A 14,906-nucleotide genomic window follows, 5' to 3' on the forward strand; every position below is an offset into this window, starting at 1 on the left:
GGGAGCAATAATCAGCCACAATGTATATCGACAAAATAAAATTAAAAAATAAAAAAATAAAAAAAAAATAAATTCACACACACACACACACACACACACACACACACACAAAACCGGGGGGGGGGGGAGAAGATATAACAACCACAATTATTTGAAGTTGATACAACAAGCAAACAGAAAGGACATTGTTGGGGGGGATGGGGGAAGGGAGGAGGGAGGGAGGTTTTGGTGATGGGGAGCAATAATCAGCCACAATGTATATCGACAAAATAAAATTTAAAATAAATATATAAATAAATAAATAAAATTTGACTTTAAAAAAAAATAAAAATTAAAACAGACTCTGGAGTTAGTCTACTCTAGGTTCAGTTTCTGGTTCCACCACTTCCTTGCTGCATACTCTTGAGCAAGTCACAATTGTAAAATGTGGGTGCCCTTTATCAATCTATTGCTTTTCAGCTCTAAACCTATCTTTCATTGTCCTGTTCATGTTACTGAAAATTTTTCCCTTGCCAGTTATTGTTAAGCTTTATCAATAGAGGGACTAGAGGGACATTGGAGAAGAAAGGGGTGTTTCTTCCTGATTCTAATATGCAAAGAGCTAGTTATTTCTGTGGCATGCAGGACCAGTGGGAGACTCAATGACACTCAACCCCTTGGGAGTTTTAGCAGCAACACTCCCACATGCAGTTTCCCAATGAATTACAATACTGTGGTATCTTCCCATGGTTGGCTGCTTTCCTTGGCATACCCAAAGGCACTTTCTTCAACCAGTTTCATTGACATGAATTCTCTCAGTAGATGGCCTGTACCAGCATCACAGTAGCTGACTAGTGAGTTTTGCTGGTGAAGCACCTTAGTAAATTTCTTAAACATACGTGACTGCTTCCGGTCCACAAGGTCTATGTCTCAACCCTGGTGGATCTTTTATAGATTTGATCTTTTCTTGATGCTTTATAAGTAGTGGCTGCTCCCTATATCTGCTATTACTTTACCCCTGAGTAGTTAATATCCTGTTGTAATTTATAATATTTTATATTAAACCTTCCGTGTTCAAGTTATCATGTGGTTTCTGTCTTCTAATTGTAATTTGATATATCAGGTTTATAAGTAGTACTTTGCTCATAAGATTGTTCCGAGGAGTAAATGGGATAATACGTGCAAAGTGTTTAGAAGAGTGTCTGCCATAGAATATGTATTTAATCAGTGTTTGTTAGTGTGTTGATACTGTTATTATTATAATCATCATCATCATCATCATCATCATCATTACTTTCACTACCACTGGTTAGGAATGACATTTCTACATTTTGTCTGCAGGATGTTTCGTCTTAACAAACTTTCTGCATTGGCAGAACTGGCTGTGCGCTCTCGATGGTACCACGGAGGATCACAGCCCACCCAAATCAGGCGAAAACTAATGATGGTGGCTTTCCTGGGAGCATCTGCAGTAACTGCAAGTACTGGTCTCTTGTGGAAGAGGTTAGTGTTATCCAATCATATTTTTCTTGCATGTACTTTTATTCTTCCAGTTGTATCTTTTATCAGAAAGGAGTTGATTTTGGCTTAACTGTGTATCAAAATTTCTTGCCCAAATCATTTGGCATTGGTAATCCTTGTCTGTGAAATAAGATGTTTCAGAGAAGTTAGCTATCATGCCAAGGCAATAAATAGGAAACATTGTGCTTCAAGGTCTGCCTGTCTCCTCTGCTGAGCATTTTTAGTAATGGTGTAGGGATGGCAGTAGTAGCTTTAGAAAATGAATGCTTTCTGAGACTTCAAAACTTGGTGACCATATGAAATTAACTAATAAGCCTTAATACTCTTGTGCCACCTGATAATTTTCTAACTAGTTATTGAAACTTCCCTGGAGAGAAGAGAAACTGTAGTTTTTTAAGAAAAACTTCTTTTTCTTAAAATACATAGGTATTTTTCTGTCTAGGAAATCTTTGCCTATCCCCAGATGTGAAGATTCTCCTGTGTTTTCTAATTTTTATAGTTTTAGTTTTTGTTTTTCTGACTCTGCCACTCCCTGTGTTTTTTATCTTTCGCTTGGTTCACCCTGTTTTAAAGTTGATATCGTTATGTTTGGTTTCTTTAAAAAGACTACAGTTTTTTCTTATTTGTTTTTTAGCAATTCTATTGAAGAATAATATATAAAATAAAATGTACTCATTTTAAATATATAGTTCAATTAGTTTTGACAAATGTATACCACCCCAAAGCAAGATATATAACATTTCCATCCACCTGTGAAGTCCCCTTATGCCTCTTTCCAGTCACTATCCATCATTCCAGGCAACCACTGATCTGATTTTATTCACTGTAGATTAGTTTTGCATTTCTGGAATTTAATGTAAATGGAATCATAGAAGATGTATTTTTTGGATCTGGCTTCTTTCACTCAGCCTAATGTTTTTGAGATTTATCCATATGTATCAGAAGTTTGTGTCCTTTTTATCATTGGATAGTATTCCTTTGTACAAATATGTCATAATTTGTTGATTCATTTACCAGTTGAAGGACATTTATGTTGTTTCCAGTTTTTTGCTTTCATTAGTAAAACTGCTTTGCAATTCATGTGTTAAGTCTTCATTTCTTTTGGTTAAATATTCTGGAGTGGAATTGCTAAGTCACATGGTAAGTATACGTTGAACTTTATTCAAAACTGCCAAGCAGTTTTCCAGTAGGTTGGTACTATACACTCCTACCAGCAATGCATGAAACTGACTTACTCACCAGCCCTTTGTATTATCAGTCTTTTTGATTTTAGCCATTCTAGTAGGTGCGTTGTGGCATTTCATTGTGGTTTGAATTTGTATTTCCCCAATGACTAATGATGCTGAGCATCTTTTCCTGTACTTATTGGTCATTTGTGACCTCTTTTGTGAAATGTCTATTCAAATTGCCCATTTAAAAAATTGATGTTTGTTGTCTTTTGAGTTCTAAAAATTCTTTTTACATTTTGGATATAAGACCTTTTTCAGATATATATTTATTATGAATATTTTCTCCCAATGAATGGCTTGACTTTTTTATTTCCTTTACAGTGTCTTTCAAAGAGCAGAAGTTTTGATTTTAAGTATATCAATATTTTCTTATACGGTTAGTGCTTTTTATTTTTTTTTTCTTGTCTAGGAAATCTTTGCCTATCCCCAGATGTGAAGATTCTTTTGTGTTTTCTAATTTTTATAGTTGTAGTTTTTATGCTTAGGTCTAGGATTGTTTTTGAGTTAATTTTTGTGTTTGGTTTGAGGTAGAGGTTGAGGTTCCTTCTTTTTCTATCCCATATGGATATCCAGTTATTCTATCATCATGTGCTAAAAGAGCATCCTCTCACCACTGAATTATGTTGGTACCTTTGTTGAAAATCAATTGTCTATATATGTATGGGTTTATTTCTGGACTCTGTATTCTGTTCTATCTGTGTCTTTCTTTAGGCCAGTGTGACACATATCTTGATTACTATGGTTTTATAGTGAGTCTTAAAAACAAGTATTTAAGTCTTCCAGTTTCACTGGGTTTTTTTCAATTTTTTTTTTTTCTTTTTAGTCTTTTTAGGTCCTTACATTTCCATATAAATTTTATAATCAGTCTGTTAATTTCTCCAGAGGAGCCTGCTAGGACTTTGAATGGGATTGTATTAAATCTATATATCAAGTTGGGGAGAAACAACATCTTAATATTGAGCCTTTCAATCCATGAACACTGTATACTTCATTTATTTAGTTCTTCTGAAATTTCTCTCAGCATTGTTTTGTGGCTTTCAATGTACAGATCTTGCACTTATGTTGTTAAATTCATTCTTTTTTTTGTAATAGCATTATTGAGATATAATTCACATACCATATAAATTACCAATTTGAAGTGTACAATTCAGTGATTTTTAGTATTTTCATAAGGTTATGCAGTCGTCACCACTGTCTAATTCCAGAACATTTTTATTACCCATTAAAGAAACCCTGTGCCTTTTAGCAGTTACCTCCCACTTTTTCCATCCACTAGCTCTAAGCAACAGCTGATCTACTTTTTGTCTATAGATTTGCCTTTTTTGGACATTTCATATAAACGGAATCATGTAACATGGTCTTTTTAACTCTTCATTCACTTAGTATAATGTTTTGAAGATTCATCCATGTTGTAGCATGAATCAGTACTTAATTCCTTGTTATGGCCAAACAGTATACCAATGTATCCATATAACACATTTTACTTATTCATCTGTGAATGGATATTTGGGTTGTTTTTACCTTTTGGCAATTATGAATAATTCTGCTATGAATGGTTACATACCAGTTTTTGGTGGAATATGTTTTATTTCCCATGAGTATATACCTAGGATTAAAATCGCTGGATCATATGATAACTGTTGAACATTCTGAGGAGCTGCCAAACTGTTTTCCATTTCTACCAGCAATGTATGAGTGGGGGTATGTGTGTGCTTAAGGTTTCCTGATCTGTAAAATCGGGATAATGATAGTACCTATCTCATAGCAATGTTATGAAGATTAAATTTCTTAAAGGCTTAGAACAGTGCATGGCACACAACTTTGTAAAATAAATAAGTCTTTTATAGAAAGTGTTTGGCACATAGTGAGATACCAATATATTTTGTTATTATTGGATATATACAAGGGCGGGTGATGGTGGACAAAAGAGAGTGTTGGCAGAAAAGACCAGCTTTCCAAAAAAGTTGGGGCTATGATATAAAAGGTCTTGTATACTGCTAGGAAGTTGAGATTTTATTCTCCAGGCAGTAGTGATCTAAGAGGTTTTGAAGAAAGGGACTGATAAATAGACAGGCTTTAAGAGATTAATATAGCAATAACAATGGGAACAACTGGAGTGGGGAGAAGCTACTGAAAGACACTAATTACTAGTCTGAGATGATGATGTGGTTACAGGACCCTTAGAAAGGAGTGAATGTACTTAGAAAACTTTCTAGGTAAAATTGACGAAGAGATAGATACAGAGAGAGACATTTAGACTGATGGACAAAGAGAGAAGGAAGAAGGGAGGGAGGCAAAGGAGTAGAAAAGGAGAAGTAGGAAATGCATTTTTTGTCCTTTAGCTGTAATAAATAGTAAACATTTCACAATTTCTTCAGGGATTCTTTCCTATAGTGGAATTAGAGGGCCCCATGCAGGTGCATATAGAATTGCCTTTTGGCCTAGCCTAGCCAAAGAAATTGACAAGCTGTACTTGAAGTTGAGAAGTTATCTGATAGTTTGAATGTTAGAGAATTTTATATGCTTTTTCTTCCCCATGGTCAACTTGTTTGTAAGAGTTGGGTTAAACGCTGATAAACAGGTTATCTCTTAAGAATTTGTCTTTTTTTGCTTTTTGAAATATTACCTCCACGAAAAGAATAAGGAGGTGGTTTAGAATGTTAGGTAAGTGAAACAAATTTACATTTTTGTTGTTATACCATTTGTAATTTTTGAATTCAACACATCCCAAAGCAAAAAAACCCACATGCTGTCAGTACATCCCCAATATTAGGGTTTTTCTAATACATATGCTTTCGTCCCATTCTAATTTTATAAATGTTTCAAAATCGTGAATATAATGAGTGCCAGGATTTTAGTGCTATAAGATAATTAGTCTTATGCCTCTGCTGTGCCATATAGATGTCATAATGAGGTGAAACTTAATTATCGTTGAAATTTCTTATGCTTATACTGAGATCATTGTCAATAGTAGACACTCCCTAAAATAAGTACGAGTTATCTTGTTGGAGGATACTGGTATAGGGTTTGCCATTTATTTATTTATTTATTTATTTTTGTCTTTTTGTGACCAGTAAGGGGATCGCAACCCTTGGCTTGGTGTCGCTCGAACCGCGCTCAGCCAGTGAGCGCACCGGCCATTCCTATATAAGATCCGAACCCGCGGCGGGAGCACCGCTGCGCTCCCAAGCGCTGCACTCTCCTGAGTGCACCACAGGGCTGGCCCGCCATTTAATTTTTAAATCTTTTTTTCATCCTCTTTTTTTTGAATTGCTTAATGAGCAGGAATAATTTTTTTCCTTCAACGTGAGATTTAAAGTTCTTTACAAAAAAGAGTACAAGTAAACAATGGGCGCAAAGGAGCGGAATAGACATTTCTCATATGAAGGTATACAAATAGCCAACAGACACATGAAAAAATGCTCAACATCACTCAGCATTAAGGAAATGCAAATCAAAACGACATTGAGATATCTCACTCCAGTTAGACTGGCTCTTGTGAAAAACACAAAGAGTAACAGATGCTGCTGAAGATGCGGAGAACATCCTACAGTGTTGGTGGGACTGTAAATTAGTGCAACCATTATGGAAAACAGTATGGAGTTTCCTCAAACAACTATAGATAGAACTGCCATACAATCCAGCAATCCCACTGCTAGGTGTATACCCAAAGGAATGGAAATCATCATGTCTAAGGGATACCTGCACTCACGGGTTTATTGCAGCTATATTTACAGTAGCCAAGAGTTGGAATCAACTTAAATGTCCATCGGCAGATGACTGGATAAGGAAAATGTGGTGTATATACTTAATGGAACACTACTCTGCCATGAAAAAGAATGAAATTCTGCCATTTGCAACAACATTGATGAACTTAGAGAAAATTGTGTTAAGTGAAATAAGCCAGGCACAGAAAGAGAAATACTGCATGGCCTCACTCATAAGTGGGAGCTAAAATAAAGAAAGAAACAATTACAATAATACACTGAACTTTTAAAAAAAAGTAGAACTGTGGTTATTAGAGGTGGAAAGTGGGGAGGGAGATGGGGAGTGGGATAGTGGGAAATTAGTTAAGGGTCACAAAGATTGATTACGTTTTGTAAACATGAGTATACTAATTATCCTGATTTGATGACCATGTATTGTACACAGGCATTGATGTTCAATTCTGTATCCCACAAATATATATAATCAATTATGTTTCAATAAAAAAACTGTCAAAAATAGAGTACTACATAATTTTTAACTTTTAAAATTAATAATTTAAATTACAAAAGAGCAACATGTTTGATATAAAAAAGTATAATGCAAAAGTACAGAATAAAAATCTCTTTTCTCAATCCTTTTTCTTTAACAAAAAACATGTATTTAGTGTGTGTTGTTATAGACAGTTTTCAAATATATAGGTGGTTAATGAAGTGTACACTTTGTAATTTTTGCAGCCAACAAATGAATGTGTTCTGGATTAGACAATTAGGTATGTGTAAAAGCCCAGGTATACTACCTAAATGGACTTTTTAGGTCTGACATGAATTGGTATAAATATGATCCTTGGAAACTGTGTTAGAGTACTATTAGTGAAGCAACATTTGTCACATTTTTACTTTGTTTTTACTTCCTCAATCTCAATAAAGATATTTAGATGTAGTAGGAAGGATTCAGAGTTTGGAGTCTGAATACCTGGATTCAAAACCTGGCTATATATACCAGAGACCGGACCCCCCCTCCCACAACCAGGCACACCATGCCAGCGCCTCAGGGCCTGCCTGGGGACCTGAGTCATGGAGAAGGCAACTGGACCCCCCTCCCACAACCAGGCACACCGCAGGCACAAAGGAGCATGCCAAAAACATCATCTCCATGTGGGTGGCCCACCACAGCAACCGCAATAACCATGGCTGCAGCAAAAGCAGCTAGACGGCACGACCACCACACAGATTGTCCACTAGCCACTGGAGTGCATGACACAAGGAGAGTCACCAGCAGAGATAAAGAAAAGAAGAGAACATCTCTCTCCACAAAGTCCATTTCAGAGTGACAGAAGAAGCATCTGCTCTATGATAATATTGGGGGACCTGATCACGCCTCTCAGCATTGGACAGACTAACCATTATTCTTTCGGAAGGAGAGAAGAAATCTAGGGGGAGGGGGAAGCAAGAGGCGGATGGGGAGAGATTGGACAAGGGCCATAAAGAATAATTACGCTTTGTAATAATATATATATATGCTATTAATATTGATTTGATCAACATATCTCAATGTTGAGCTCCTAAAATATGTATAATCAATTTTGATTCAATAAAAATTGAAACAAACAAACAAACAAACCCTGTCTATATGAATTTGGGCAGACTTCTTAATCATAATTTCCTGTTTCCAAAATGGAGGTTTTAATATGTTGGAGAGCTAATGATAAGGGTAATTTGTATTTGCTCTCTCCTGTTTTCTTTTCATTATGTGGAGAGACTTATCAGTTGTATTGATCTTTTTTAAGGAACCAGCTTTTGTTTTCATTGATTTTCTGTTTCATTGATTTGCATCTTATCTATTATTTTCATCTTGCTTATAGTGGATTTTGCTCTTTATTTCTAGTGTCTTAAGTTAGTTAGTGTCTTACATCACTTATTAGTTTCTCTTGTGATTTTTAAAAAATTTCACTCATTATTTGTAAGTCTGTTGCTAAATTTTCAAATATTTGGTGATTTTCCAGTTTTCTTTCTGTTTTTATTTCATTGTAGTCAGAGAATATGCTTTATATGATTTCCTTTCTCTTGTTTATTGAGATTTGTTTTATGTCCGCAAATATTTATATCTTGATGAATGTTCTGTGTGCATTTGAAACAATTGTTTATTCTGCTGTTATTTGGTGGAGTGTTCTATAAATGTAATTAGGTTAAATTGGTTAATAGTGTTGTTCACGTTTTCTTTATCCTTACTGATTATCTACTTGTTCCATCAATTACTGAGAGAGGTGTGTTGAAATCTACAATTATAACTGTTGATGTGTCTGTTTATCCTTTCAGTTCTATAAGTTTTATTTCCCCCTAAAGTAAATGAACACATTTATTGTCTGCTAAGTGAAAGATACCATATCAAGTACAATGGAGAGTAAACAGTAAAAAGCGTGTTACAGTCTCTGAGTAAGAAGAGCATAAATTTATTTTTTTAATTTATTTTTTTCGTTGTGCATGTTTATGGAGTGCAGTTTGTTGTTTCACCAAAACATGCATATATTGTATAATGATCTAATCAGAATAGTTAGCATATCTATCACCTAAACATTTGTCATTTCTTTGTGGTTATAAGGTTTCAAGATCCTCTTTTCTGGCTATCTTAAAAATGCAATACAATATTATTAGCAGTTATCACCCTAGAGCACCAGAACTCATTCTTCCTATCTAACTGTTAACTTTATGACTTTGTACTAGTCTACCGACCTTTCCCAGCCTCTGGTAAGCACTACTGTACTTTATTTCTCTCCTTTTTTCTCTCTTTTTAATTTATTTCTTAATTGACCCATGATAATTATATGTATTTATGTATTTATGGCATACAATATGATATTTGGGTACATTCATACTGAGTGCACTGATCATATCAAGGCACTTAGTATATCTGTCACCTCAAACATTTGTCATTTCTCTGTGTTAGGAACATTCAACATCATCCTGACTAGCTAGATTCATAGTACTTTGATGTTGACTGTAGTCTTCCTATATTCCCATAGAACCCTGGATCCCATTCGTCCCATCTGTCTATTTTCTACCCACTGACCATCCTCTCCTCCTTCCCCTCTTCTCCCCACCAATCTTTAGTAACCTCTATTCTGCTCTCTACTTCTGTGAGATCAACTTGTTCAGCTTCCATATGAGTGGGACATAAGTTTATTTTATATTTCATTTTAATTCAGTCTGGCATTATAACAATTTGAATATGAGCTGAATTTATTCAGTGGAGTTAAGCTTTTGAAGAGAAGATAGTTTATATACCAAAGTTTATAATCAAGATCAGAGGATTTTGTTTTAAAAAATCAATCATGTATGATTGTGCTCATCAAAATTATTCATTATCTCTGTTTAAGTCCTAATATAAGTATTGCAACTTTCTTCTAGTTCTGGAGTTTTCTTTCCACTAGAATAACTTCCAACTTTTCCTGCTCAGTGGCTTCATATAGAAGGAGACTTTCCCTTAGTAGCCATTGCTACTTGATGATTCCAGCCCCAGTGCTATAGAAAATACCTCTTCAGTTTGTTCCTCTATTCTCTTTCTTTGAATCCAGTATGCTAAATGGCATCTATCTGAAAGATGATTACTTCACCCTGCTTGTCTATCTTTTAGCCCTTAGACTCCCAGTGTTTCATCTTAATTCTTTTGTAATGCTGTATGACTTTTGAATTTTACTGCAATCTTTCCCATGTTCTCTGGAAGGAAGTGAAAAGTCTACCAGTGACAATGGAGATTGAAATTCTCATGATCTCATAGGGACTGGTTTAAGTTGTAGAGTTGTACTATAAATGTTTGAGCAGCATTGTGATCCACCCCAGACTCCAGAGAACCTCTTTTATATCTATAGATATCCTTTCACTAGATTTTTGTGGATGAGAGACTTTTCTTCCCTAAACTTAAAGACCTTCAAATATAGTTTTTTAAGTTTTTGTTTCATTTCTTTTGATGCTCTGTTATTAAGTACATTCCCATTTAGGATTGTTATATCTTGTTGAAGTATTGACTCAACTAACATTATGAAACTTCTCATTTTGTCTCTGGCCATATTCCTTGTTCTGAAATCTGCTTTATCTCACATTAATACAACCGCTTCAGTTTTCTTTTGATTTGGGTTTGCATGGTATATCTCATCTGTGTCTTTGTATTTAAAATTTGTTTCTCAAAAACAGAATATAGTTGGGGTCTTTCTTTTTGTTTAAATCCATTCTGATAATTTCTGCCTTTTAATTGAGGCATTTAGACCATTTTCATTTAATGTAATTATTGAAATGGTTGGGTTTAAATCTGCTGTCTTAGCGTTTATTTTCTATTTGTTGCATCTACTATATTTGTTTTACTTAATATTTTATGATTAATTTTATCTCTACTAATGGGTTATAAGGTATACCTTTTAGTTTCTCTTTCCTTCTATTTTTCTGTAAAGGTTTTATTCTGCACAGAAGGAAGAAAGGGGGCTCAGTTCCTGCCAACTGCTTTCCTCCTGATGACCAGGACATTGCTCAGCTCCTCTCACTTCCTCTTGGCTTGGATATGTGTCCCACCCTTTTCTTGATGAACTTGGGGGCCCATTTGTCCTTGGAGACCTTGAGCAGCCCCTTGTCAGCTTTCGTCTGAAAACATCTTTATTTTGCCTTCACTTTTGAAGAATTTCACTGGATATAGAATTCTAGGTTGACCTTTTTATATTTAACTCTTTAAGGATACCATTCAATTGTCTTCAGCTTTTGTTTTTTCAGTTTGGTATCCTCATTTTATTCAAGTATACTTTTTTTATTGTGGTAAAGTATACATAACAGAAAACTTAGCATTTTAACCACGTTTAAGTTCAGTGGCATTAAGTATGTTCACATTGTTATGCAACCACTACTGCCATCCATCTCCAGAACTTTTTCATCATTTCTAATGGAAACACTGTACCTATTAAACAATAACTCCTCAGTCCCCACTCCCTCCATCCCCTGGTGTTCTACTTTCTGTTTCCATGAATTTGACCACTCTAGGTACCTATATAAGTGAAATTATACAATATTTGTCCTTTTCTTTATGTCTTATTTTTCTTAGCATAACATTTTCAAGGTTCATCCATGTTGTAGCCTGTCAGAATTTTATTCCTTTTTGAGGCTGAACTATATTCTATTCTATGTGTATGCCACATTTTATTTGTCCATTCATCTGCTGATGGACACCTGCGTTGTTTCACTTTTGGCTGTTGTGAATAATGTTGTTATAAACATTGATGCACACATAGCTCTTTGAGTCCCTGATCTCACTTCTTTGGGGTATATGACTAGAAGTGGAATTGCTGGATCATATCTTCAGCTTTCTTATGAAAAGTCAATGGTAATTCTTATTTTTGTTCTTCTGTATAAACTAAGATTTGGCTTACTTTTATTTTTCTTTATTACTGGTTTTCAACCATTTGATTATGACGTGTTTTGGTGCAGTTTACTTTGTGTTTATACAGTTTGGGGTTTATTAATTTTCTTGGATCTGTGAATTTATACTTTTCATGAAATTTGAACAATTTTTGCTCATTATTTCCTCATTAAATTTTTCTGTCCCCCATACCACCCCATATACTTTCTTCAACTTCATTCACTCATCTGCTAGACCATCTGATATTGTCCCACATGTCATCAAGTTTCTGTTTCTCTCTGAGCTTCCATTTGGGTAGTGTTTGTTGCTTTGTCTTCAAGGTCACTGACTTTATTTCTGCAGTATCTTATATGCTAAGCATGTCCTGTGACACCTGCCACCCATGCCACCTTCCCCAATAAGTCCCCATTTGGATTGTTCTCCCTTGGTGCTGAGCTGTGTCCTTTTGGGGAAGGAGTTGATGTGGGTAAAGTGAAATTGCTCTTCTTACTTGTTTCAATGTGACTGTTCTCAACTTTGTACTTGCCTGGTATACTACAATATCTTAACTGGATTCTGGAATTCTTATAAAGGTATTTTGGTCATTGCATCTCTGTTAAATTGGTGTTTGTATGGGGGAAAGAGGGCTTGGACCATCTTGCTGATATTTGTCTAATAATTTTTTCATTGGATATTTTACATTGCGAATGTTACGTTGTTTAATCTTTGGATCTTATCATTTTCCTTTGCAAGTGTTGATTTTTCTTTTGGCAGACAGGTAATTTACTGGAGAACCTGCTTGTTTTTCAGCTTTTTTAAAACCATGCCTAGAGTACCCTTTGCTCTAGGACTAGTTTAACCCTAGTATGGTATGACCCTTCTGGGGTGTTTACTAAATGCCTTAGGTGTTTATTGAGGTTGCTCTACTCTGACTTGTCAGAACTAGAACATTTCCTGCTTGTGAGCTCTGGAAATTACTTAGCCTACTGCACCTTGGTAATTGTTTCAGGTAATGTCATCCTAAGAATGCACTGCTTAGTGTTAACTCAGTAGTCAAGGGCACTCCATGTAGTTTCTTGGACTCTTTGTGTGACTTCTTCCTCTTGGGTCCTCAGCCTCATCGATTCTGGACACCTCAGCCTCTCCAAACTTTCATCTCTGTCACCTCAGCATAGCAAGATCACTGTATTTTGCTTGCTGTGGTCTAGAAAATGCCTGGAGAAATTCCAGACAATTATAGGCTTCACTTTTCTCAGAATTGCTGTCTATTGTGCACTGTCTGGAAACAGTTGCTTCATATATTTTGCTTAATTTTCTGAATTTCCTCCCTGTAGGAAGTAAAATCCAGCACAGTTACTGCATTGTGCTGAAAGCAAATGTCTTCTTTCTGTACATCACTGTGTTTCATCAGTTTTGTAATATTTAATTATTTTTATTATCATATCATTACAGCAATGGCTTCAACTACAGGATAATTTTGGGAAAAACAAAGTAATTCTTGTAAGCACGCATCTGCTAAGCGGGGAAGAGTTGCATGGACATAATAGAGTGTAACCAGTCTACTATGTGTTAGCATTCAGAGTGTCATGGATATTAGCCCATAAGTTTTTCAGAAGAGATTATGAATGCTGGTTAATCAGTTGAACTGATTAAGGGCAGTGTGGTTATGGGAGTTTCTATTATACCAGATAATTTCTAATGGCTATAGCTCTTCTTTTGTAGAACTTTAGGCTTTTTAGAAGGTAGCTCGTGAATCACCCTTTCCAGGAAGTTTTTCCTGACCCTATTCTCTGTCCTTATGTGTTCCTTTATTGGTTTACTTGTCTGTTTTTCCTGCCGACTATGAACTACTTGAGGACAGGGCAGTCTTCATTTTTTAACTTTAACAACTAGTATAGCTCTTACAGCACTTGAAGGATGGCTTGAGCAAATGCTGTCTCTTGCCTCCATGGATAAATAGCTTGGGTCTCCACTTTAGCAGCCCATCATTTTTTAGTTACAGGAGGCTTTTCAGAGGGAAATAAAGCAGTGAGGTGACCCGGTACATCACAGCTGGTCAAGGTTGAAAAGAAATTTGAACTAAGGTTAAAAGGTTGCTTTTGAACCATGTTTGAAAAACGTCAATGTGGTAGTTTCTGGTTGCTTTTTAAAAACTTCTGTCTTGTTAGGTTTAGCATTTTAAAAATCAATGATTGTCTTTGCTTATAAATTTAAATAATTCTTTGCCTTTATTAGTGTTTAGAAAATATTATTTGCAAGTAAATAAAATAAAAACCATTTATCTAAATCTTCTCTGAATAGTCATGTGAAAGAAATACATTAAGAATTTTCTCATATTGTAGTACCTTAATCCCAGTATACTTTTTTCCAGCTCTCTTTCTGTCAGAATAGACTATGATTCTATTGGTGTTCCTTAATCAGTCACAGACACGTTGAATACTTTCTTTGAGTAAGGCACTGGATTAGGCACTCTGGAGACTTAAAGGAAAAAAATACAGTGTGTAGTCTCTTATCTATTAGGCTGAACCATATAATATTGCTGATATTTGACAGTTTTTGATTTGTAAAGACAACTATGTCATTTGATTCCACCTAATAGTTGAAGAGCAAGATGGATTCTAGGAAAACATATGTAACAATACAGAACACTAAATTATATGTTGTGGTCCAAACCAATGGCGTAGGAGTTCGAAGGAATAGAGGCATTACCTTGGCTAAGGATACTGGGGAAATCTTCATAGAATAGATTGGCCATTACAATTTCTAACTAATGAGAGGGGCTTCTACTGAATATTCAGTTTTTGCTTGCTATTGATAATTGAATGAACCTGGAAAATCTAGCAGATCAATTGTCTTCATGAAGAATTGTGTGTGTGTGTGTGTGTGTGTGTGTGTGTGTTTGTATAAGGTTTTATTTGAATACTTGGTTTTTAAAATTCTTTTGGTCCCCCATTTCTTCTTTATTTATGTACTTTTTTGTTGTGGTAAAAGTCACATAACATTTGCCAATTTAGCCAATTTTTAGTATACAGTGTTAAATATATTCACAGCATTTTGAAACAGATCTCCAGAACTTTTTCATCATGCAAAACTGAA

At 35.2% G+C, this 14,906-nt stretch overlaps 1 protein-coding gene across 3 annotated transcripts in view; it reads left to right on the forward strand.

Moving 5' to 3' along the window:
* MICU1 (mitochondrial calcium uptake 1) overlaps window positions 1-14,906 on the forward strand; it is a 269,066-nt gene that overhangs the window by 45,828 nt on the left and 208,332 nt on the right. For 2 of the 3 annotated variants that reach the window (XM_063102252.1, XM_063102253.1), the window contains exon 2: window positions 1,321-1,482. In XM_063102252.1, the coding sequence (XP_062958322.1) occupies window positions 1,322-1,482 (161 nt within the window). In that variant the 5' untranslated portion in view covers window position 1,321. The remainder of the gene's footprint in view (window positions 1-1,320; window positions 1,483-14,906) is intronic. The other variant, XM_063102254.1, reaches the window with a different exon arrangement.

The sequence above is a fragment of the Cynocephalus volans genome, chromosome 7, assembly GCF_027409185.1.
Source record: "Cynocephalus volans isolate mCynVol1 chromosome 7, mCynVol1.pri, whole genome shotgun sequence".
In the NCBI taxonomy this organism is placed as follows: domain Eukaryota; kingdom Metazoa; phylum Chordata; class Mammalia; order Dermoptera; family Cynocephalidae; genus Cynocephalus; species Cynocephalus volans.